The sequence below is a fragment of the Rhea pennata genome, chromosome Z, assembly GCF_028389875.1.
Source record: "Rhea pennata isolate bPtePen1 chromosome Z, bPtePen1.pri, whole genome shotgun sequence".
In the NCBI taxonomy this organism is placed as follows: Eukaryota; Metazoa; Chordata; class Aves; order Rheiformes; family Rheidae; genus Rhea; species Rhea pennata.
In genome coordinates, this window is record NC_084702.1 from 67,807,766 (window position 1) to 67,835,071 (window position 27,306).

At 40.3% G+C, this 27,306-nt stretch overlaps 1 protein-coding gene across 1 annotated transcript in view; it reads right to left on the reverse strand.

Annotated features, from left to right (window-relative positions):
• EGFLAM (EGF like, fibronectin type III and laminin G domains) overlaps positions 1-27,306 on the reverse strand; it is an 80,328-nt gene that overhangs the window by 39,206 nt on the left and 13,816 nt on the right. Inside the window, exons 2-7 of the mRNA XM_062599653.1 lie at positions 17,602-17,711; positions 15,307-15,390; positions 13,601-13,627; positions 9,094-9,211; positions 8,469-8,604; positions 1,993-2,159 (exon numbers count right to left, since the gene is read on the reverse strand). Coding sequence (XP_062455637.1) covers positions 1,993-2,159; positions 8,469-8,604; positions 9,094-9,211; positions 13,601-13,627; positions 15,307-15,390; positions 17,602-17,711 — 642 coding nt within the window. The remainder of the gene's footprint in view (positions 1-1,992; positions 2,160-8,468; positions 8,605-9,093; positions 9,212-13,600; positions 13,628-15,306; positions 15,391-17,601; positions 17,712-27,306) is intronic.

Sequence of the window (27,306 nt, forward strand, 5' to 3'; positions counted from 1 at the left end):
GCATCTGGTGCTACCTGAGATGCATTATGGTACCTGAGACATCCCCATGGGGCTGTCAGGTATCTGGGAGACACATGGGAAACACATGCCCTCCTGTAGCGACAGCTGGAAACCAGCTGACCCTAGGGAACCTCAAATGCACTGAATGTCTATATTCAAGCAACTGAATTTCATGATTAAGTGGGCCAAAGAAGATAACTATTGGTTGCCTGGCTACTAGAAGGATGGAGATATTTTATTACCTGTAGACACATAGTGTGAACTAGGAGTAAGTTTTACTTGATTGTCCTTAGCTGTATGTATGTTTTCCATCACAGTGAACTTTTCAACAGTTTAAATCACTGTCTCTGAAGAATAGGCAGTTTCCAGCTTTCAAACTTGCAAAAGGCAAACTGTCTCTCCTAGAGTACTGTAGTAATAAGCCCTGTATGAAGACTAGCCTATCCTTACTAGCAGAGCTAAACACTTTATCTTTTCTGACCAAAGAATGCAGACACTCATGTCCATGTATAAACAGGATACAGAGGAACATGCAAACAAGTCTGAGGCAGAGGAAGCTGACCCTTGGGTATCTAAGGGCCAAGGAACCCAAGAGCAAGATGCACCTTCATGGTTTTCACAAACATTTGGTTCAGAAACTAGCGTTCAGCAGCCACAAAGTATGCAAACTGTTCAAGGGATTCAGTTTACAATGGTGTCAAATGAAGATAAAAACTGCCATAAAGGAGCCAATGAGAACACGGGATTTCAAGATAGAGAATATAAAGATAGGCAATTTGGAAATAAATCCTTAGTGGGTTAAACTGATCATGAAAGATGTGGTTCACACTTCTGCAGCATGTAAATTGCTCTTGCAGAGCACACAGACAATTCTATCTCAGCATCATCTGCTCATTTTCTATCAGTTAATTAAAGATGATTTGCATTTTGAGCACATAGGTGAGAAAAGAAAAAAAGTCAGTCTTGTTGCTTTATTTTATAGTTCATTAATCTGTTAAAATTATATCCAGGCATTTTCCTGCCTGGTATTCTATCCCCTATAAATGCCTTCAAAACTAGAACTTAAAAGTACCAAAGTCTTTTAAATCCAGCACAAAGTTTGGCACATTAAGGATACGGTTTATATAGTCCCCATCAGCTCTGGCCCTGTTGCCTGTCTTGACTCTGCTTTGAGACATTGGGTTTTTCACTGTGTAAAAGACATGTGCTTTGTACAATTCCCAACGTGCTCCGTGTCAGCTTGGTTGGGATTCTCTGACACAGCTTGCACGAGGAGCAACACGATGGCAAAGTCAGCCCACAGACTAGCACTGACGGAGGATTAAACTCTGAGGAAGGCAGTCAGGAGATGCGTGCAGGACCCATCATTGATTGCTGTAGGAATGGCCCACATTGCTGCACAAATGTAGATATAATTTTTATAAAGTTGTGATTAGTCAGATGGATTTGAATACAATTTCACCTAATATTTTCATATGTAGCTTCTGATTAAAAAGGGATACTTACTTGTTTACGTAATTATTTTCACAGTTGTGCTTAATAGTTTAAAAGCCTTACTCCTCAGAAAACAGCATAGATCTGCTTTGGTCTTTCTGAGTTGCTTAAATTATATATGTAATATATACAGTTCAGTTTTAAAGGACAGCAAAAAAGATGAACAATAGACTTATTTCTCTTATTTCTCCCCACGAGATTCACTTATCAATTCTGTATGAAGCCAGCACAAAAATCAGTAAGCAGAGATCCAAAAATATCTGGCAATGACCTCCGGAGCAGAGAAATGGCATGAGAGCACTTCTGCCTGGAGCCTTTCAAGTTTTCACCAGTGGCTCAACCTTCACAGGATGCTGTGAGCTCCACGAAGAGGAAGGAGAGGTGCCAGACGCAGGGTGCCTCTGTGCCCAGGCTCTGAGAGGGACGCCTTCCATCAGCGGTCCTGTAAAGGCTGCCCCAAATATACCGTTTTGACTATGAAAAGGCAGTTCTACTCACTGAATGTGCGGATGACATCGCTTGGTGCGCTGCGGAGGCTGGATCCAAAGGAATTTGCTGCTCGGACGGCAAACTGATACTTGGTATTTGGGAGAAGTCCCTTGAGAACCATGGACTCCATCTGGATCTGCTCTCTTATTAGTGTCCAATTGCTGTCAAGGTCTGGCCTTCAGGATAAAAAAAAATCAAGATCATAAATAACTAAAGCTGTTTGTATAAATTGCCTTTTAACTTTCCAAGGAAATACAGGAAACAAATGAGATATAAGCTTGTTAAACCACCATTAAAATCTTTCATTCTTAAGGGGCCAGACTATAAGCTGAGAAGGCCGTGATACAGGAACAGTGCACTATACAGTGACATGGAGACACTATTCTGATTTTGTCTAAAAGCCAAGAAGATTGTTGAGAGGACATTTTGACCAATCAAGCTCTCAATCTTTTTTTTAAAATTATTTATGGATTTGGGGTTCATAACTGTCAGGTAAGGGTATACTACCAGCAATTCCAAATCCCGTATCTGTCTATAAAAAGGAATACATTGCGATAAAGGGGAAGACTCTAATTTATTCCTAAGAGCTTGCGTCCTAATATCAGTTAGTCTCTTCAAACCAATATAAGCAGTAGTAGGATGAAAATCTGATGTTTGATTTACCATGCAACTAAGTTAATCCACCCACATTGGAAAATTTGGATACAAATTCTTCTTCCCCAAAATGAGAAAAATACTAAACAACAACAGAGAGGACCTGGCCTATGTATGTAGATTTTGCAATAAAAATCCCATGTCCGCCTTTGGGCGATGCCTGGTTAAATCCTGACTCATAGTGAAAGCTGACTGCCAATAATTGCTTGCTCTGTGTGCCGTTATAATACGTTTAGAATCAGTAAAATTATTCACATGGCAATTTGGTTTCAAAAATGATCTTGAGAAACTGGAAATGCTTAAGTTTATATGCATAAGAATATCCGAAAGGGAGTGACTACTTCAAGCACTCTGGCAGAGCATCTGGTACTTTCACACCATTTCTACTCTCTCTAAAAGCGATCTCTTCTAATCAAGGAGAAAATAACGGGAAGGAAGTAAATATACGTAAACAAACTAGAAAATGTAAACATTGAGTCTGGGCCATCCAAAATATTCAAACTGAAGCCTATGAGAGTAAAATAGGGACAGAAATGACCTTTCAGATCAAATTATTCTGGTGTCCTTTTCTAAGATGTCCTTGTGATATTTATTACAGGAAATAACCTCCAAGTGCTCCCTGAATCTACTAGTGTTTACATAGGACTAGCTGCAAATGTCTCCAACAGTCTTCCAGTGAAAATTATAGCACAGGGCAGGCATTTTGTATTTGTTTATTTGCAGCTGGAAGGAAAAGCTAAAGTTAATGTATGGGGTTTTTTTAATCAGTCAATACAAGATTTATTGATCACTGAGGTTTCATTTCTTCGTGCAAGTAGGGCACAACGTGCTGACACAAGAGTATCTGCCAACTGCTGGGCTCCTATGTAATGGCATACAGAATGTGAATATTACATTATCTCACTAAAAATAAAAATAAAATCAGACAAATGGACAAGACATAATGTCGGCTAAGCATCCTATCTTAAGTCAGCCTCCATCATCACTGCCTAGCAGAGAGGAAGTCTCTTATTTTGGCTACTCTTATGTTGTCTTCCTTTCTCTGAGCTTTTGACGCCTCGGTCAAAAGGAAAATTTTTAGTGCTTCTCAAATGAAAGCCATTGCCGTCGCTGCTTTGCACACGCTGGCTTAGTAGCATTTTCAGTTTTCCCATATACCTCTTTCTTTGGCTCTAGTTACTACCCAAAGAATTCCTGCTAGCTCCAAAATTGTTTTACAGTTGTTCTACAGCAGATACGGCTACTGTCTGCACCAGGATGGAGAGGGAACCCTAAGGAGATCCTGCACACTACAAAGAGATTTAGAAGCCGCAAACCGCAGGCTAACCTGTTGACCTTACTGATCGTCTCTTGCAAGACCTTCTCCTAGAGAAGTGAATAATAAAGGAAATGTCTGCAAATGAGTAAATATCTCCAGCTGAAGAAGTGAGATTTATCACTTGACCTTTGCTACTTTTCCAGAACGTTCCCTGTACGAACAAATCGGTGCAACATGATAAAATGGCAAACAGATGGGGAGAGAAACACAGTAAACTCAGCTGGTTAATAGGTTCACAGTGATCCAACTTCTACATTTTCTAAACTCTAAATTTTTTGTTGAAAAAATATATCTCAATTGTCCTTTTTGCAAGAGATTTCGGTTTACGTCAACTTTTACATCAAACAGCTTATTTGGAGAGAATGATCCTCCTTTGCACAGAGCTACGTGCCCTGGAACATGTTTGCTCCTCCTGCTCTTCCAGTGCCGGTGACCATGAGCTCACCGGACTGCCCTGTACAACACACCTGGGTATGTCGAAATCTGCAGCCTCCTACAGGCATTTTCTGCTCTTTAAGTCACAGCCGTGCATCTCCAACACGGAAATGCAATGCTGTAAGAATTTGGCCAAGAATAGAGTCGGAGCATTTTAAAAATACTGAACATATAGGTAAATTCATTAAGATCAGGCAGATATAAACTCAGTGCAGAACTCTGCCCTTAAAACATCAGGATTCTTGCTTTACATTGTAATCTAGGGATGGATTCAGTTTAAGAAAGGAAATCTTTCTGATGCAGACAACTGCAGTCTCATACTGACTTGAACTCTCTTTTAAAATGATCTGGAAATGATTTATCAGAGTGAAGCCGTTTGATAATAATCTATTAATCCATCTAATTATTATTATTACTTAGCTTTTTTGTGACACTTTCTACTAAAGAAAACCAACTAGAATGCTAGGTCAACACTGGAGAAAAGAAAATGAGACAGTTTTCTAACCTCATCCTTTTGGTAAGTCTTACTCTGATGCTGTCTAACACTGATAAACATTTCCTCCTTAATTTTACATCTTCAGCTCCTCTTTCTTCATGGATTATCTTTTCAGGTATTTAACCCTCACAAGCAGTGAGATAAATGTTGAGATACATGTGCTTTCCATGTGTTAATCTGGAAACACGTATTAAAAGGTATTTTTATTGGGCACTACGAAGTGCCTCCCCCTTCAGAACTGTTTGTGCTCTTTGCAAGTGAAGGCAAACTCTGAACCTCTGCTGACACTTATGTCATGATTTGGAAGTTCACAGTTGAGTTACATGAACGTCCCACAAGAAAATATAATGTTTCCAGTGTTCAGTTTTGTGGAATGAAAAACTGAAATATCAAAATGATTTTGGCTGGGAAAAGGCCAAACTTTTCTTTATATGTTTTGATCAAAATAAAGCAGGAGCTATTCAAATACAACTACCTGATTCATGTAGCACCAGAGACAGATTGCTCAACACAGACTGGATTTAGCAGATCAACTTTTTTTTGGAAGGGAATGGGGAAATAAAGACTTGAAACTAATCTGCAGAAGTCACTATGCTGAATCTGCTCCACCCTAGCAGTCATATACGGATATTCCAGCTTTATCAGTAGAAACAGCCTAGTGCATTGCAGCACAAGGCTCATGTCACTGTCTAGATGCTGAGTTTTCCCTGCAGGCCAAGACTCATATTAAAGTTGTTGACTCTGTCTGGCTAGCAAGGAGATGAAAAAGAAAGCACACCACTCCATTTAAGCGATATGCTGCTGAAATACCTTGTGGTTCTATAGCAGGTAGTTGACTACAAAAATTTGGTAAGTTAGTCTCTGAATTTAGAAGATTGGCTAGGCATTCAATAGACTGGAAATCAGAATATTTCATGTGAAAATAGCCAAGACATTTTCGAAAATTAAGTTAATTTTTTATAGTATCTCTACGGGGCAGGGGTGGGGGGGACAAACTGGCATATTTAAGTCCAGGGTCTTGTTTTGGAGTCTTTCATAATAATGTCATTTATCAGAAAATATTCCTCAGCATAACCAAATACATTATTAATATTGCAAGCTTCCAAAGACATCACTGGTTATTTTGGGTCTAACACTTTTACAAATTCTGTAGAACTGATAACAGTGAGATCTAGATTAATTCTTCTAATTTTAAGCATTCGACCAAGTTGGGAGCCTGGTCTCCTCAGAGTCCTCCTATAGTCAACAACAGCATCTCCGGCACGTGAGTCAGCCCAGGCTGTCCTACATCCGAATCAGCTTGGGGCCCCCCATTGCCTATAGTGACTTGAAAGGGGTTTTCTAGCGACCCGAAAGAATCCCAGAGAAGTGCCTAAAGAAAAGCCCAAATATATACTCATCTGAGAGCAGAAGCAGACTGAAGGCTAGCTCTGATTCTGATCAGAATCTGATGTGCAATCAATGCATTAAATTTTCATGAAGCTTTAAATCCAGATATCACAGTTGAGCAAATGAAGATTATTTTACCCTCATCTCAGTCTCCCACCATGGTTTTTCTAGCGTAAAAGTAATAAAGTTCTATGGGAAAAGGCATGACTGAAACAAAGTCATAGTTTCTAGAGGTTGGTGCTATTGGTATATCCACATCCAAGTGAAATTATAGATGGGCATAGAAATCACTAATCTTGCAAAAGCACAGTATCATATTGGAATTGCATTTATTTGACATAAGTGGACTTAATTCCAAATTGCTTGCACTGCTTTTTGTTTTGTTTTGTTTTTAACATTGGTTTAACGTCAATGGCTTTAACTGTTGTTAACATACTTCATGGTAATTTAGCCTTAAAACTATATGCAATTTCAGAAGACAATGAAGCTTAAAGTTAAATCTTTACCTCTAACTGCCATTAGGGTTTATGGCTCATTGAACTTTCTCCAAATATATGTACTCAAGCTTCCAAATCTAAGACAGCACAATCCCAAAATTAACAAATACACTTCAAGCTTAGCTTCAAACCTCAAACTAAACAGAGTTATCAAAACATTTTACTGTTAGCAAATTCTTTCCCAAAGTCTAAAAAACTCAAGACACTGAAATTTCAATTACTTGTATCTCTTGACTTAAAAAGAGATGGCAACTTTCTACTCTCTGCTGAACAAAAACATTCAAGGGTGCAATTTCAATGTGACAGATGGAGATTATGATGCCCACTTCTACTTCCATTAGCAGGCCAGTGGTTTTATGAAGAAGTGTACATAAACTCCACTTTTCAGGCTGAAGAATGGAGGAGATAGAAGTGCAGTCAGTCAGAACTCAGCAAAATCCCTTTCCAACCCACTGAGCGAATCTAAACTGAGCAATGGGGAGAAGAGAAAAAGATTCAAGTAACTATTATGTTGGAAAATAGATACTGGAGAATTTTCGTGGCAACTCTATGGCAAAATTTACGTGATGGCCATTATGCATCTTCAGCTCTCACGTGCTGCCTGTAAGTGAGAAAATATTGTATGGCTTTCCAACAAATACGGGGCACTTTGATTTAAACAAAAAGTGCAATCAAAGTTCACAAACAGGCTTCCAGCCTGGGCAGTATTTTCATTATATCTACACTTTCCAGACTGTAATCATATTTAAAGCACTGAGAAGCAATAGTTCTTTCTGCCTGTTTTTACAACAGCTCATTTCTGAAAAATTAATGTATCTTTCTGAGGAAAGATTTTTTTTTTTTTTGACCTTTACAGCTTAGAGTAATTAAGGAAGCAATTCGTATCCAGCATCCTCAACAAAAACTGGTCATCAAATGTTCACCCAGGGATTAAACTTTCAAAGATTGAAAGTAGCATTCATTGTAAGGGTAAACACAGGTGTAAGCACATGAAAATCGACAGCTTTGTATGCAAATATTAGCTTACACAAGCTTATGAATATATTTTTGCATGAAAATACAACCACCAGCTCCAGATCATTGAGATGCATCTTATAAAAGCAACTCAAATAGCATGTTTTCACACTGCAGTTCTATAATTGCAAATTTTAAAGAGTTCTACATAAAAAACAAAACAAAACAGAAAGGGCCAACGTTTCATGGAAATGGTAGCATTAGGACAACAAAATGCACCTGAATCCTGCAAGCTCAAGACTCAGAAGGACTTCTGTTAGCTAAAAGTACCAAATATACTGAGTTGCCAATCCCTAGATTTACTCCTATAGCAGCTAAGGGTATATCAGCTAAGTGGAATCATTCTGCTCCGGATTGTTTTCTGAGCACGACTTGACAGTTTGATGACTTACAGGGTAGATTTGAAATTTTATTTGCTCAGGCTTTTATTAGACAGAATAGAAAAAGTGAAGAAGACTTTTTTCTCCAATCACAAGGTAGGACTTGGTGATTTTACATCAGTTTAGATTATTTCTGGCTGTCTTCCATGGTAATTCAACACACATTGAGAGTGAAAATAAATGTACTGTATACAATGAGTAAAAAAATAATGAGAAGAATCTGTATTCAGTTTAATACCACAGTTTAGGGGAAAAAATGTAGTACACAAAGATTGAAATTCCAATTCCATTGCCAGACTTGCCTGATAAATTCCACCATATAGTACTGGATGGGAGAACTTCCTTCGCTGACACCAGGTTTCCAGGACAATGCAACTTCTGAATCAGAAACGACAACGATCTGGGGCTGATAGGGTGGTGCAGGGGGCATGCACTCCTCTAAGCCAAAAGAATTGCATTAGAGAAGACTTTAATATACATAAAAACTCAACAATCGCAGACCTAGGAATCAAACTTATAGGCTTCTCTGCCTCCTCTGTTGCCCCTCCAAAACCTCACACATGTGGAGGAGTAATAGTAAAATACTACAAAATTTCACATGGCAGATTCATGTGTGACTGACCTGCTACATTACAAGCATGACATATGCTAGTGTAAAAAGAAAACTTTCTTCAAAGGGTCCAGCAGGTATTTATAAAAGCTCCTTAAGGCACCCAAAGCATCAGGTGGCCATAATCCTTTTAAATCATTAATAATGTTTCAGACAAGTTTGCCATCACAGCTACATCCTGATCAGCTGATCACTGCCGCCTTTGAGCAAACTGAGGTTTCAGCATGGTCTGTATTTACCTGTCAGAGCTGTGAAATGTCTTGGGTTGACTCTGCCCTGCCACTTTCGCAGTAAGAAGGTATGTACACAGACCTTACCTGGAGATAAGGTTGTCACATCTCTGGGCATGCTGGGTCGTCCTTTTCCTGCCCAGCCATATGCTCCAACACTAACACGATGTGGAGTGCCAGGTTTTAAATCACCAATAACAACCTCCTATCAGAGTCAAAAGAAAACAAGACAGAAGGATTGTGAAAGCTCTTCCATGTAGCTCAGAATGACACGGTGTGCTGGGCTGCTGGGATCTTGCATGATATTTTCCATGTAATCTCCTAGGAGGATTGTACCAATTCCAGTTCAGCTCAGAAACAATAAAAATAAACATGATCACATGTTTCCTGTCAAGCTGCAGCTTTACCCCAGAGGAATCTATAGGGTTGACCTAGACTCATTTCTCAGCATAATTCATGAGGTTGCAGATAGTTTGCATTTGCTGTCATGTTTTTGCTGGTGAAGTTAAAGTCACATACTGTTCCCTCCCTTGAGCCAACTGCTGACATTCATAATCAGTCTGGTGCATTTTCTTGTTGCTATTTTTTTTTAATCCAGAGACAGTAGAAGCTTCAGAGAATGAAGCAACTTGTAGCAGCAAGAACTGATGCTCTTTAATTTCTCACTGACCAGAGAACTGTCCAATTGCCTCGTACAATTTTCTTACCCTTGATCTGAAACAACGGATCCCTTCGTGGGAGGGCAGGGATGTATTTGTCTTTCTGCCATAAACACAGAAAGATTAACCCATAGCCAGCTACTTCAAGGAATATGATGCTAACTTTGGTGGAATACTGTTCAAATCTCCTAGAAATTAGCAAATGTCACAGAAAACTTTTTATCACTGGCAGGTCCACAAAGCGTGGATCAGCTTCAGACTTCCAGATCTGGTCCCTAAAGGAGCATGCGTATGTGCATATAAAAATCCAGTTCTTTATCTGTAGCCTATCTACAGAGAGATAGAAACTCCAGGTTTAAGAATTTTGACTGCTTATACAAGTAAACAGAAATATCAGGTTCTATACCACAGATATTCTGGTGTGAAGAAATGCACTTTTAGACAATTGTTTTTACCAAGACTTTTCTTTCTGTTTCTCAGTCTTCAGTATTAAAAATAGTATTCACAATATGTGGGAAAATATAGAGGGCTCCTTTTTCTTCAAGCTGGAATATACTTGAAATCTGCATTTCCAGGTGCAGCAAAATAGTGTGTGATCCTAAAAATTTATTTTCTGCAAAGTTTCCTTATGATGTCCTTTTGGACAAACTTTTCCTCTCTGTTGTTTTGGGAGTACATTGTGATACTACAATATTGTTCAGCAGCACCTTGCCATCTGTGATTTTCCCTAGCCGTGGTTTTGGAGCCCTAGCACTCATTTCCAATTAACTTGGAATGCCTGACCATTATTCTGTTATCCTGTTTTTCCATCCTTCACCTTTGATCTGCTTGAACGATTTGGACTCATCTGAGAAAGGTGATAACAGTGCTGCAAAGTAAATGTTTAGAAAGAGGCAGCAAGACCACTCAAACCAAAAGATTTATCTGAGTCTTTCAGTCTCATAGCTAAAATGAGTGAGATCCTTCAGAACCTGATCCTGCTCCTGCCACTCCATCCTTCATGCCATATATACTGACCCTCTGTATTTAACTTGTGTGCATTCATTCCTGCAGCATCCCTATTTATTACATTAATTCTCACGGGAATAATGTCTTCATTATGTGTCACATTGCTTTTACAATTTTGAGGAAATGGAGCTCAGCAGATAGTGGAATATGGATGTCTTTATCTGACGTTATTACCTCCAGACTCAAGACCGCAATAAGATGCACTGAGTCTCATTGACTGCAAAGCTAATCAAGATCAAAGTTCTGGTATCTACCAGGGTATCAAAGTTTAATGTTCATCCTCAAAACCTCAGCCAAGTGCTGTCTTGCTTTACACACACTAAAGTGCCTATTTTCCTGTTTCTTTTGGTAATGTCCTCTCCATAAAAGTGGAGCTGGGCATACAGTGGGTATCTTTGAGATCAAGTATGTTTTAATCTCATAGGATGGATAAATTAGTGAATGGGGAAAGATTTTGGACATTTGTGCTATGCCCCTCTCTCCTGCAGGAGCTGTTTAGGCAGGCACTCTCCGGGAATATCCCCTCCCACACACCCCAAGGACAGTGTGGACTTTCTTCTGGAGAAGAAATGTATCTCCTTTTACCCCACTGTCTGAGAAGTAAGAAATTTCATTTCTTCTTCTGCTTGTATTTAGGAGAAGGGTCTTAAAACCAGGTATTCTAGATCCTAGAAGAGAAACAGTGGCTTCATGGTTATGGAATCTGGGTAACATATGGAAGGGGATGAGTCAGCTCGCAGTCAGATTTGTAGCTCCTCTTCACTCTCTCCCACTTGCCCTGTATCTTTTTAAAGCATGAGATCCAAACTTGGACATTATACTCCAGACAAAGCTTTACTAATACCAGCTGCACTTGCTTGTCTTAAACATGACACTCTTGCTGGAACCCTGCTAAATGGCATTTGCTATTTTCATTCAATCTCACTCTCGTGAATAACGTGAAGTAACATGATGCCTTTTCTGTGGTGGAGTCAATTGTATACAAGAATTATATAGCCCTCCAAAAGCTGGAAAGAAGGCCTTGATTTGCCAGACAGCTTGTCCTTCCCTCAATCATGTTGATAAAACTGTTTGTGAGGCTGAGTGGTAAGCCAGCTCACAAAAATTATTTGGATTACAAATTATTTTCTCCCAAAAAATGTTTTCTGTTTTTCTTTAATTACTATTATTTTGTTACATCGGATTACAGTGCAGCTGCAGAAACTGAGCTATCGGCTATAATGACGCCTGATCCCTTGACACCTCCTTCCCTGCACTACTGGTTTCAGCCAGTCACTCCCCATTTTGTACTTGTGTATTTGGTCGTTTGATGGAGAGCACTGTTGTTCTCCATGGCTCAGATCAGATCTAAAATATTCCACCTTTAAAGTCTGCTAAATTTTCTTGGCTTTTATATATATATGTATATATATGTGTGTGTGTGTATATATATATATATATATGTATGTATGTATGTATATACATATATTTGTGCCCAACTTCATCATTATTATACCCGGTGGAACAGCAACATTAGTAAATTGTACTGCATTTGCACTTCTCTGCATTAGTCTCATTTATGTGTTTATATTATGAAATGATTATTACACAGATATATTATCCAATTGCTAATGCATATATACACTAATGCACACACGCACATAAACAGGCCATCCAGTTCAGCTCTCTTGACAAGTCTCACACAACCCAGAGAAGCTTCAGAGAAGGCAGTAGAGTCATAACGGTGTTAGTAGCGGAAGCTTAGGGGCTGAAAGACAAATAATGCAGCCTAAACCACAAAACTTGCAGATTTCTGTTGAGTTTTGCATGAATATAACAGAAAGCATTTCAGCAAGAACACCACTTCCTGAGGATTAACGACAGCTGGGAACTGATTAATCCCAGTTGGTTATACTTTTCCACAAGTACCTCTCAGAAGTGTTTTTTTTTATCAAGAAAAAAAAGCAGCCTAGCATGGACCCTCAACTCTGAAATACCATAACCCAAACTCAGCTTAACCAGGATGGAACCAGACAGTCCTGGTTCAAGAGCATCCTGAAGTCTCATCTGGACATTGGCCTCCTAAAATCCAATCAAATCACTCCTATTTCAGACAGTGAAAGTAAGTCCCACAAGCTCCACTGACTTCACATGATTTCTCCACTTTGAGATCAGATTTCAGAAGAAAAGCTTGCAAGAGGTTGTTCATGTTAGGGATTTGCCAGCCCTCATACTATACAGAACTGAGCATCGCCTGCTTGTTTCCTCCCTTCTAATGAGCTGGATTCATTTACTCTTCACAGGAAGCAGAACGGACTGAGTGCAGGACTGGAAATAATTAATCTGAATAATTCACCAGCTGCAAAGCCATTGAAAGGGTTGGTATTTCTTTCGAATCTGTTATATGAGAGTTGTTAGTCTCCCACTCCTTCCTCCTGCGTGTTCACTTTGCCTGCCCATGTTTCCAGTGATCTTTCTCCTCTCCTCTCTCTGGACTGTCTCAGATATTTTCCTCTCTGTCTCCACTCACCCTCCTGGATGCTTTCTTCCTTCCCATTACTGTGTATCTGACTACCTGGCTGTTCCAGTCCCCCTGCAAGTTTTCACTGCCTGCATTTATCTCATTTTTACACACATCTCCTCAAGCAAAATAACATATCCATAAATACTTCTGAGGACTGACAGAAAATATCCCATTTCTAAAATGGAAACCGCTATACCTGTTTAAACGTACCTTCACGGGGTGCTTCTTTATCTCTAGATTTTGAGCATAAGTTATCTGTCACATTTTCACTACAAAAGACCTTGTGTAAGTGCTAAGTAGAATCAACATTTGAGATCAATATGGAAACATTTTTGTGGGTGAATCTGTGGAAAGCCAGGATCAGAATGTCCAGTGTTATTTTAAATCACAGCTGCTACAGAGTTTTATGAGAAGTAATACTTACAAAAATTGCTTGTCCTTCAAGTTGACCCTGGGAAAAAAATGAAATAGGACTTGTTAATGAAGTACCACACTAGAAAGTGATGGCAAAACCACATAAATAACAGGTCAGTGAAAAAAACATGGCAAATCTTGCATCATATAATATTCTTTGTGGCTGCTATTCATCTGTGTGAGTACTAGAACACAGAATCTGTTCTCCCAAGCAGTAAGAATTGTTGTTGTCAGGATTAAGATAAAAAAGAATGTGCTGCTTGATCTTTATTGGCACTACCAGCAAGAATGTTTTTGGGGGAAAAAAAACAAATGAGGAATACAGAGATAAGCATCGGAAGGGAGAAAGTAATATATAAATAAAAAATAAATTAGCATGGCAATGAGCCTCTTTCATTTACTACAATCTCAGAAACCTACAGGAGTCTACAACAACAACTACAGTGACTGAGAAATGCAGGAAATACGAGAATTTCTCTCATTCATGCTTCCCATAGGGAAGGTTTTTGAGCACTGCCCAACACAGATTATCAGAGAATGCATTTCACTGAACCTTAAGTGGCAAGGCAAAAGGAGGAGAGGTGAGAAAAAAAGGAGAATGAAGATGAGTGGAGGAGAAAGAGGGAAAAAATCAAATTGTGAGAAAGAATCACTCCCGATTCCTGTGTGGGGAACATCACCGTTTCAAGGACAGACTGGCCTTTCCAGCGCGCGGTACGAAAGTGCTCCCGCACGGCACCCAGCCTGAGACACTCCTCTGAGCACTGCCTTTGTGCTTTGCCCGAGCAGTGGCTGGAGCATCACTGATCCTGCCTTGCCGAACTCAAAGAGCAAGGTCCTCCACACTGCAGAGATGCCTGCATATTTTGAGAAGACTCTTTGAAAGGAGACAATCCAGAAGCATGGAAGGATTGCTTTCATCTCAGTATTAATTGCTGAGCAGTGCAGTAGAAGAGAAGGGGCCTTCTTTAATTGCAAATGGAAAAGGAAGGTGAAATTGGGCAGAAAAGGGGCTGCAGGAAAGAGAAGGGGAGACTGAAATAAGTGAAGAAAAACAAGGCAGATAAAAGGAAAAACAGAATTGAAGGAAAGGGGAAAAATAGCAAGCAATGAGGAAAAGTTGCATTTTTAAGGACAAAAAAGTCAGAAGCTGAGAGAATCTTCAAGGAGACAGACTTTCACAAGCGCACTTGGAATAGCACAATTACACTTCAAATCCATACTTCTGGAGGCCAGAGTCTCACATATGCAAATAAAAATACACTGAAAACTGTGCATCTTCTCTAACTCGCATACTTACCTGGGTCAGACACTGCAATACGCACACACAGATGTTGAGACTCTTAACTGTGCACAATGGCGGAGTCATACAATTCCCCTTTCACGGGGGAAGTGCAGGGAATCCCTTATTGAAAATACACATTCAAAATTGGAAGTTATTTTTCAGTAAATGCCGGAGGTCAGTGCAAGTAAAATGCACAGCAAGCATCAAGTTTTACACTAAAAATTAGTCAGACAATGAGAAATAAAAATATATCACAGCCTTCTGACTATTTTATTACAAAATATTATGATTTTCTTCTTGCTTAATACAAGAGTAGATCTGGGGCTTGGATCTTGGGTGTAATTCACAAAGCAACTACAACTAGAGTGTTGGCAGTTCCCTCTTGCAAGCTCCATTCTAGTGTCTGACTGGTGATGAAAAGAAATGCTCACCATGCTAAGCATATCCAGACTCAGGGGAACATCGTGTGAAAGCGGTTTGACTGTTTTGTCTTCTTCAACCTCTGAGTAAAAGACCTTGGGAAGAAGATAGAGTCAAGTCAGTTCAAGTAGTAATTCAATGTTTCAGAATGATTCAAAAATAATAGCGCTGTTACTGCACTGTGGACAGCACTTAAGCTTACGACCCTCTATGTTTCCAAATGTATGAAAAGTTGGTATCTATTGACATTCCCTTCATATTTGTTGGACCTTCTCATCAAGACCAAATGACACCATGTTACTCTCTATATGCCAATGAGCTTTCAGGTCAGGCCTGAACCGACAACTTTAATTGTGCGACATCTGGCCGTAGTTATCTTGATCAGCTGAAGATTCGTGTAACTGGTCTGCACAACTTAGGCATTTTACTTCATATAAGGAAGATGCTCACACTGTGTGATTATGCACATTGCTTTATCATAAATGTCTTTCTTTACCTCTATTCATGAATATAGGAAACTAATGAACCACAGAGAATTTAATTTCCTAAGCACAGAGAGACCTTGAGATGCCAGAGTATCCAAAACTAAGTAAAGATGGTTTGGGTACAGCACTATAAATGCTACATTTTCCATTGATTTTAATATCATGCCATATATGAGCTCAAGAATTAAAACTAGGACTTGGATATTTCATCTACTGAACGCACAGTGAATATTTCTCATGTGTGACTATAACACATTTTGGACTAGATGATCTCCAGAGATCCCTTCCAACCTTACTGATTCTATATTATAACTATTTTGAAAATATTGTGTCCTATGGAAAAGTCACTTAAACTAGAAGAATTTCCAGGCAGTCACTGTCGTTTTTTTGGAGTTGATACCAGAACTCTACGCAATATCCCAGTACTCACCTCTCCAATGCCATATTCAGTCCTATTTGTTGCACCTCCATTTTTACACAGAAGAATGGGCCAAACTACATACAGTGTCTGGTGGAGAGAGCTTCTGGCCACAGCAGATGCTTGTGGGTGTGCTATATTATGCATACTTTCATAACAATAAACACATCTCTGTAGGTATGCTGCATTAGTGTCATTTCCAAAACCATGGGATGAAGGGGTATGTGTACCAACAAAGTCAGTTTCAGGAAAGCCGCTCACACTTCTGGAGTACATCAGTATTAAAGGCAGTAAGGAGTTTTCTACCTGTACCTTTTTATGTAAAACTGAATTTTAGATTATGTCCATTTTTTTCTGGAAATTTCAAACCCTTTCACTGAAAATGCTAACCAAATCACACCCCTTTAGATCCTGTAAAAAGGAAAAATGATCAATTCTAGTAGAAACACCACATCTTTGGTGCTAATTTGCCCATGGCAAAATCACCTCTGATTAACTTCCATTTTGGGACTGAGTTTCATTGCCATGGAACATCGAATAATGCCAAGCTTCATCTTTTCTGTTGATGAATAAATGACACATTCATGCTCACTGCCTTTCTGCAGGCACAGGAGAACATCCTGCCCAATTTAGGTTACCCAGTCAGTTTTGTCCAACAGGCCATTTGGGGGTTGGAGGGCAGGGAAAGGGACTGAAAGGGGCCAGAATCCCCCCTACGGAATTGCTGGATGAAACAAGGAAATTGCTGGACTTCTTCAAAGGAAATTCACCACAAAGTGGGGTCAGGCAGGGAATAAAATACAGTTCCCTGTCATATTTAAAGCCAAAGCTGGGCTCCCAGTGGTGTTATGCAGTAGAGTATCTATCAAGAGGAGCACACCATGGAACTCTCTCCCTTCCCTGTGCCCATTGCCAATGTGGGAAGGTAGGAGTTTAGCTTGGAAGAGCTTCCTGCTAATGCAGTTCTCAGGCTGGAAGTATGAGCCAAAGGATCTGAATGACCATGAAATCACTACAAATCTCCTGCATCTGCACAGTGTAATATTGATCTGCTCTGCTGTACTCTTTTGTTCTATCAACTGGAAAGAGTTTTGAGATCCTTGGGTGGAAACCACAACAGTAGAACAATCTATTCCCACTACAAGCCATTGGCATCCAACCTAAATTCCCATCATAGTAGCTTGCTTCTAGAACACCAACTGCTAATTTCTTAAAGTTACAATTCAATCAGTTCAAGTCCACTGTCCCCTGAATGCTTTCTGGGCATTGACATAATTTGTTATGAGAGCAGGCTCTCCTGCTTGCTTTGCCTCGCTGCCTGCAGCTCGCTTAGGAGTGATGCATAGGTCTGAGTCCATGCAGTGTACTGCAGTTCTCTACTAAGAGTAAAAAGATTTACTTACCGTATATCCCGTGACGGTGCTTGCATGCTGCTTTGGCATTCTCCATTGTACGCTGAAAGCTGTGCAGTTCAGTGAATCCAGTAGGATATCTAGAGGAGGCCCCAGCCTATCTGCCTCAAAACAAAATGACATTGTATAAGAAGCCATAGGACAGAATCTCTCTCCTTTAGTCACTTGGCAAGTATGTATTTAAAGAGGAACTGGTATGTGCTGTGTCTTTTTCAAAGACAGTCAAACATAGTCCCTAACCTATACTCGCATTGGTTGTTATCTACGCTAGAAAATGCCCCTGATGCTAATTTTGTTTGACGTGTAGATGGAAAATAGAGATGGGGAGAGTCTTAAAAATCAGGACAGCTTTCTTAATTTAATGTAGCATGCCTTTAAATAAATTCAATGAGACAAATCAGCAGAGGATTAGTAGCTTGTCTCCTGTTCTCTCTCAATAGCTTGTAGATGTAGCAGCCAACATATACATGAAAAGGTCACAGCGCTCTCAGTTCCAGCTCTCAGTCTTCCTCACCTTACCCGGAGGACATGGTACTGATTCGCTCCCTACTTCTCAGAGGAGGAAGAGGGCAGACATGGCAATGGATGCACACCAGACTCCAATGACATTAGTAGACGAGGTGTCACCCCCCCCTCACTTTTCCCATTCTCAAACTTGGTCCTTCTCCTCCCTGCCCTGCCTGCAGGGACACAGCCTGGTTCCCTGCGGAGTTAGCGACCTAAAGCAGTGCTCAGACAGTGCTGACAGGCACCCATTGCCAGCCCGCAGTAGGCAGCAGGAGGAGAGACCAGCAGACAGAGGGGACATCCCCTTTTTCAGTGGTAATGAGTTGTTAATCAGCTCATGACATCTTATGTTCCTGCACCTTCACTCAGTAGCATTGAGTTTCCTCCTCATTCCCATAGGATTCAAATCCAACAGTGAAATTCTTGGGCTCTGGGAGGGCCCCTCTAGCCTATTACCTGCATCAGATACCAGCTGCAGGTCACTCATACAACTATTCCCACAATGTCTAAATGTATTTCTAAGTTTATCTCCTCAGTGACTTTCTGTTTCTCATCAGTGATGAGGAAAACAAACCCAAAACCAAAATAATGCCTCATCCTCACCCCATGCTGCTTTGGCACAGGCTAATAAATCTCCTTTATGAGTGATCCAAGAGATGGACAATGTCCTGATTAACTCTAGAACTTCAGTTCCTTCACTATCACTATAGATGGGAGAGACAATTTTAGAAGTAAGTCTTCAAAGTTTAACTTGATGAGAAGCAAATGATGGTCGGGTCAGTTCCTCCCCACCCCTTGCTGGCTGCTAAGGGCTGGATGCAGTTTATAATGACAGGTTTCCTTGTTTCACCACTGTACACCCATATTGATCGTTCAGCCTTGCCAAGATAATTCACCAAATGCAAAGGGAGGAGGGTATGTTTATAGTACTATATTGATCTTGCAGTATCTGCCTCCCTTCTTTTGCACTGTACACGTCAGTATTTTGATACAATAGTTAAATTAACTACTGCAAATCAGAAAGGTGAGAAAAAAAATCCCTGAGATTCACATCTTTAGTTGCATGTTAGCAACTCTATTTACTGTATGAAGAAAAAGACAGGTGGAAGAGTTTGTCTATTCTGTAACCAGAGCAAATCGCTGGTGTAATACAAACTTCGATACCTTACCCAGCTTCTTAAAGAGATGCTTCAAGCTGTTCCTAATTTTTGAATACATAATGTTTCTTGGGTGGTCTTGCCGGAAATACTTTTCAATTAACTGTGAAGGATCATTAGCTTTAAAAAAGCAAAAGTACTTTATCTAGTAAAATAATAAGGATCCCAATTCAACCACTCCCTTAAACTGAGCAAAGTTCTGAAAAGGAACTCTCCCATTTCCAGTCAAGCCTCGGGGACCCTGAAGCACTCGCAGGGCCCCTTCTGCAACTGTAATGAGAGTGCTGGGCTGGCATCTGACCTCTGGACACAAAATGAATGACAAAGACATTGTGTACATCGAGTATGCTAAGTATTAAGCTGTACTTTCCTGAAGAAGAGACAGTAATGGTGTTGCTTTCCTGCTTGAAAAGATTTAGCTGTTTTCTAGGAATCTTCAATACAACTCATGTCCCCAAATCAGCAACCTCTCGCACTATTTGTGGGCTCTGGGAATTGTTTTGAGGTTGACTGTGCGTAGATTATGTGAGCAGGGCCAAGATTTTCAGCACAAATTCTCTAAATAGTCATCATTCATTCTCTTGAAGCCTAATCCATGTCATAAACAACTGTAACAGAAAACTGATCAAGATATTCAAACACCAACTTCAATTTTTTTGAAGGCAACAGATCTACTATATATAGTTTTTTGTATGTCTTTGCCTATGAAAATTGTAAGTAAAGGCTAAGAGAAACTGATTTTCTTGACTAGTTCTGAGAAAATATCAAGAGAAATCAAGTCGCTGTAAAGGTCATTTTAAAATGTGAAGCAAGCCTACATCAGATTTACACTTGTCACTTCCACCAACATACTTAATTTGAAGCTAAATACAGAACTGAACAGCTTACAAACTCTCCACAGTATCAATCAACAATGCTACTTGGAAAGTTAACATTAAAGTAGAACTGATATTCTGGTCCTTTTAGAATTGATGCTGCATTTTTCTTCTACTGGGAAACTTTGTTTATGTTTTTTAATTGGAATGACCAAGTGTGACTGGGCAGAGTCTACACCTAACAGCAAACATAAATGATTCTTTGTTTTCTTCACCCTTTTACATATTTATTTTTCCACTCCATTCCAAGTAATCCTGGATAGCGCTAAGTGCTATGATGAAAAGATAAAAAAAAACAAGGTTTAAGACAGCCTAACTTCTTTCACCACACAGTCCTTTTATCTGAAGCTTGAGACATTTGTTCTTAAAAAATATTCCCAGGGACTTCAGGATGAGTCTTTCCTGGGCAAAGGCTAATGAGCCCATGCAAGGGCTATATGCAAAGGGCTACTCATGAAGACCTGTCTTTCTGTTGAAACAATACAGGGTGAAAAAAATACATTTTCAGAAAATAAGACTACCAGTTGTATGCTAGAGGTTTGTATTTCCTAGACACACCTGGGATCTTTGTTATCAGCTAAATTTGAAAGAATTTCTGAAAATGAATGCAGTATTATAACATCTCCAAGAAGTTCTTGCAGATGTAATAGGAGAATGCTGTGCTTTTACATTAAATAGAGAAAACATACTCAGGGCTCCAACCTATACTAATTGTTCTTATCCATTGAAATTTTCTAATTAAAATCAGTGAAAGCATTCAAAAAAAGTACAGGCTGCACTAATAGATTTTATTAGGAAACACCAGCCAGATTGTCAGGTTCCCTCCAAGCCTTTCACATTTCCCAGACAGTAAAATAGGCAACTGAAGTCTCCTTCCAATCACTTTCTAGAGATACCACCAGCATCCCGCAGAAAGTGGCAAAGTTGCTCCTCTTTGCCTTCCTTCCCTTAATTCCCAGAGAAGGGTCAAGGAGGAGCTGAACGTGTCCTACACAGATACCTCAGTAATCAAGTAACCAGGCAGTGCACCAAGCAATACAATTGAGGTCTACCTACCCATAGGCTTTTAAACCTGAAGGCAACTGTTCCCAGGACCCTAAGACAGGGCCACTCATAGGTTTTAACTGCTCTTATAGTCCCCTGCACAGGCTTAGCCTATGATAGCTAACGAACTCCCAGGAAGTCTCCAGGATGGTCTGGAGGATAGCACAGGCCAGAGACCATTTTCATAGGTCAGTACAGACACCTTTTCGGAAGGGATGGAGTTTACCATATGGGTGAGAGCCATACCATGCCATGGCACTTGCTCTCTGAGCCCTGGCCCACATTCTCTGTTAGTGTAGACTTAGCCTCACAGTCTCTGCTTTATTCCTGAATAAGGCTCTAAGTACAACAGAGGCTACAATCTCACTTGCTTGCCTCCTGCCATACATGAGCTAGACCATGCACATACATCCTATACATTTGCTATGTATTTGTGCCTTCCTTGTATTACTTTCTGTGGAGATTCTACTAAACAAGCTTTCTGGGAGGCACAGTTGCTGAAATAACATACTTTAACCAGCTATGATAAATACTAATATAAAGAAGACTTCAACTTTGTATTTTGAAAACACTATAGGCTAAGAAAATTATTTACAGAAAGTTCTTGCTGAGTAATTTGGAAAAAAACATAAATTTGAAAAAAAATGCAATCCATCTGTAGACTATCTGCAAACACAGAGAGTCAACATCTCTTTAATAAGCAGCTCCACTACGAATTATTCACCCAGCCCTACTAAATATTATTATCTCCTGTTCACAGATGATGATGCAGACCCAGAAAGCCAAATACTGACCTCAGTACACCAACCTATAAATTGTCTCTGGCAGAATAAGTCCTAATTTACGCTAGAGAAATTGAGAGCAAAAATGAAACAGAGCAGCCAACACTTTCAATTGTTTTGTGTAATTTTCCCTAAAAATCAGAGAATTTCCTTAATGCTGTGAAGATCATGGCAGGAAGGCACAAGGCATGATGGGCAGCCCAACAGCATTACTTCATGGTCTGCAGGCAACTGCAGGATCCTCCCCAAAGCAGCCCGCATACCACATCAGCTCTCACCACCACCATGTGCATCCATCCTTCTTGGGACACAACTGCACAGCAAACAGCCTCTCCATGCTCACTGTGCCAAGCACATTGCCTCTGGACCAAAAGCGTGACAGAGGAAAAGGAAAACCTGAGCTAGCTCTGCCCCTTACACAGAAGTTATCTCTAGGGGAGGTTAAAGGTAAAACCAAATAGGACTCTCTCATACTGTGTGGCTGTCCCCATGGTCCTCCTCTGTCACAGCTTGTGACCTTGTCATTTATTGATGGGCTTCTAGGGATTCAGAGCAGCGTTGCCAGAGTCCAAATTTCACATACGCTGGCAGAAAGTAAAGAATGTCCTTTTTTGGGCTGAGCGTTCTCTTCATAGCCATGACAAAATAACTGCAGTATCTGACACATGCAATGTTTATGCCACTGAGACTCAAAAGCTCCCATGGCTTTGAAATGGTTGCTCTGTAGTATCATATCAAAGTGGTTTGTCAGCTCACCACAACTGTTATACAGTATATATTGCTGCTTCACTAACAAATTACTCTGAGATAAATGTGTGCTTGAGGTATTTTGTAAGATTTTACAGAGCATCAAGTATTAGCTACACTAAAAATGGATTCTAGAATTGGTCCTATCATCTACAGTTTTATGATACAAGCACCTTGCTTGAATGCTGAAACAGTTTTCAGGGGTAAAAGGTCTTTGGGTAGTGGTAATTTCCCCTACAGTTCAGGTCAGAAATAACTCTCCTGAAAATTCAGCATGAAATTCCCCTTGATCCGGTAACATCATGCACAACACAAGGACACAACTGAGCCTGCTCCTCTCTTCAGAGCTCCTGGATGGGAATCTGCACATGTAGCAGGTTGCCAACCAGCCATGCACCTGGCACAACACAGCACCACAGGTTCCACCTGCGTGGCAGAGCTGTGACAAATGCACGGAGACATTTGTAGTGGAGCTACAGATAGCGATGAACAACTTCCAGAGCAGGTTGCTCTGTCTAAAATCCTTGTTAAATCTAATCCTGCAAATGGCAGCTGACTGGCAGCCTGAATTAGACCAGGGGCTGTCGTTGCAAGGAAGAAAGAAGCAATACATCTACTATATACTGCAAAGATTTGTCTCGGTGATGATCCCACCTCAAAATAACCTCTACAGTTGGATTCTGTGAATACTTGAGAACTCATGGGCACTAGTTTCAATAATGAAGAACAAAGAACAAATTTACATAAAAGTAAAACAAAACATTTTCTGTATAAATATGGTCATTCCTCTTTCTGACCAATTAGGCTTAGAAAGTTTGATATTGTTCAAAATGCTTTGATGAAACAGGAAATGGAAGCTATGACTTTGGTCCCATGCAAAAAATCCATTAATCAATGGGGAGCATCTTGCACATATAACTATACATCGTAAAAGCGTATCAAACACAAGACAGAAGGGAGGACTCAACTGTAGATAAACAGTGTTGAACTGATACTGTTTCAATTACTTCTGTGTTTATAGTTATTTAATTTGTTGCTTATAGATTGCTTAGGTTTGGTACTTCTAAAAATATACAAAAGCTACTAAAACATTGAAGAAACTACCAAACAAGTTCTCCATGTGAACTAAAGAAGACACGAGTCCTCTCCCTCAACCGGAGTAAATTTTACCACTATTTACATCCTTGCATCACAAAAGCAAGCCGAATTAAAAATGTCGGAAAAAATCCCATCCGTAAAAGTCTCATTTCTATTCATCACACCTGACAGATTTCTGAAAATTTAAGAGTGAGAGCGTGCTCTGGCTCCCTCTTACTTGCTCTGTGTGAGAATTAAGGCTCCAGCTGCCTCTTGAAGAGCATTGGCAGCAGGTTAGGGCAGCCTCAGGATATGTCTGTACTAGTCAATGAAATGTGCCCAGCACCATTACACTCTTACCCAGAGGCCAGCCAGCAAGGAATGGCCTTGCCATACAGTTGTGTCCATACTACTGTGTGTCCACATCACTAAAATCCTGCACTCTGTAATCAGGATAGCCATATGCAAACTGTCTACTGGAAGTGGTCTCTGGCCCTGGCAGCTCCTCCGTCATGCTGGGGGACAGATCCGCTGTGGGAATGCTGGTCGACCCAGTAAAAAGTGTGCCAGAGACCGCAGGCAATGTTGCCAGACAGTTAACAAGGTACCAGAGCCTAGGGACATTCCTCAGCACTATCTAACTCCCTAGCTGAGATGCAACTAGCAGGTCTACACCAGCAACCCTAAGCCAAATTAGCTTCGGTATCTAATGTGAACACCCCAGTCTAAATTAATCCACACCCCCAGCCTAACTATAATGGAGTCAGGAAGACCTTAGAAGCAACTGCTTCAGGGTGATGCTTTGCTCCAATTATTGCAAGAAAATTGCTAGCACAGACACAGCAAGGTTCCTTCCTCAATCCAGTCATGAAGTGACCCTCAAATCTTCCCTCAAATCTTCCTACAGTGATGAATAGTTATGGAAAAAAACCCTTTAAAATAATCTTCAAAACAAATACATTTCTTATGTTCACAAGCTTCAAATCTGAGGCACTTCAGAGGAGCTGGATAAAGCTTGTCACATTTTCATGTTTCCATTTTAGTGGAAAGTTCTCAACAGGCTGTGGCCATGGGTCAGCAAAATGAAACAGTTATTTCATTATTTTATTTTTAAATCTCTGAGGGTAACTCTTAATAGGCAGTGATCAAAGGACTTCTTATTTTGTAAGTTGATGTGTCTCCTATCCCACAAAACAAAGGAAATCTGCTGTTGAAATACTGTCACTAACAACATATCATGAAAAGATGAAATAGAAATAGAAATAAAAAAGAACTCATGAAAGACAATTCAAACTAATTCTAAAATTAAGTTTTTGGACAGAAACTTTTCCCCAAAATTTAAAATCCTCCAGATTCCTTATTTCTTATTTCAAATATTACTTAATTCATTTAATTAATTAATGGAAAAAATTGTTTAATTGAAATAGAATTTTATAATGAAAAAATAGTTTTCAAGAGAAGATTCTGTCCTTTCCTAGTGTTAAAATAAAGTATATTATGGTTAGTTCACTTTCTCACTGAAATAATGGTGAAATTCTCATTTGTAAAACAATAAACATTGATAGGGGCTTTTTTCATTTTTCTTCGTTCTACAGACTGAACTAGGTTATGTAAACACCACAGTGGAATGAAGACAGCATGACAAACCAAAAAAGGTCAGGAAATCCTAAATGAAAAAAATGTGCCATCTTTTCATCCCTTTGAAGCTTTTTCCAACTCCCACTGCTCAGCAGCAGTGTGTAAGAAAGCAAGAATCTCCCAACCACAATAATCACAGAAGACGATGACTGCATCAAGAAATGCTCAGCCAGCCTCTCCCGATCCTGCTTGTGGCGCACTGAACATCAGCATCAGCCTCAGGAAACGTTAAAAACCTGATAAATCTTGATGGCTTTCTCTAAACAAGTCCCCTCACAAAAAGTATCAATGAAGAAACTGAGGGTGCACATGAGGAAACAGGTAGGACCAAAGGCCAGACCGGTTCCTCTCCTTTTCATAACCTCCAACAGAGCATGGAGGGAGGAGTATAGCATGCCTCCTCACACCACTGCTATTAGTCCACTGGATCCTGACAAAAGAAGATCCCCCAGGATCTCCTACAGGTTGGCACAGTCAGCATGGCCACAGGGACTCTAGCCATCATGGTCCCGTGGAGTCACCAGGGTTTTTCAGCACTGCAGTCAGCGTGCACAAACCTTTTGAAAGAGGGTGAGTTTTGCTCCAAAGCAGTCAATACCTCCAAGGATGCTGTAGTGGGAAAGCACCTCGCAGTAACATCCGTGCACCCAGCGGAATCACGGCTCTGAAGTTATAATACAGCGGCGCACAGACGCAGAGCTGCGCGAGGCACACGCTCCCCCCGTCCGGAGGGGCCGAACAGACTCCAGCCACGAGGCGCAGCTCTGGACACCACCCCCCAGCTTCAGCTGAGCTTTCTCTGTCCTAAGCTGACTGACTTTTTATTCCACTCCCTGCTTCGCCCCAACAGTCATCTTCCCTCAAGTTCGTTCCACATTTAGCTTTCCTCTTATCCCCAGCATCCTGCTCTGCCGCTTTTTTCGACTATTCTCCTCCACTGCCTTGCTGTGACAAACATGCCACATGCTGCGATCAGGTTGTTCACCCATACACTCTCCATATACTCTCTTGCTTACTCTCTCTTTCTTGCCTTGGATACATCCCATCTATTCAGACCACAAGCTCTTCAGATCAGGGCATATATGGCGCTTGGGGTTTGTATAGCTCCCCAGAGCACTACGGGGCCCCAATTTCAGCAAGCCCTTTGAAAATACTGTAACTGAACACAATAAAAAAATCAAAACAATAACAGGCTCAGGCTCATGTGATTTTTTTTGATACAGTACACAGCATCTGATTTCTGTCCCAGGTACATTTAATGAGACTATCAGCGTATTTACAGCCCAAGTAAAAAGAATAAAGGAGGCAGGCTTAGAACTTCAGCTACTGGGCAATACATGCAGTACAGGCACCCCACTAAAAATGAATAGGTAGCTCATTTGGCAGTAGTGACTGTGCCTTTGCTTTCCCTTCTTTGCTTTGGTCCTGCAAATTGCAAAACAGAAGGAAAGAGGCAAGCATGGAGAAGAGGCCCCCTTCCTTGTACTCCTTCCGTAAGGCTGTGGCTCAGGGAAAGGCTCTGATTCTGGGAAGAAAAGAGGGAGAAACAAACTTTTCCACAGAGATGCTTATTTCACAGTGTGCAGTGATCACTTGTTCTAGAAGTTCATGTGAGAAAGGGAAAAATGATTTTGTGAAGAATTTTTTAAATGAGCTATATGTAGAAAAATATTCTAAATGGAAATAGTTAAGCCCTGGAACAGCGTTTGTGGAATTTTCGATGCTAAATGTTATTAAAAACAGGGTAGACCATTATCTCTGAGCGAAGGTCTAAATTTATATCTATCCTGAGCTTAGTGAAGGGGAACAGATGGGGTGATCTTAGGGTATCTTTTAGAGTCCTGCATGTCTTTGATTATTACAGATTAC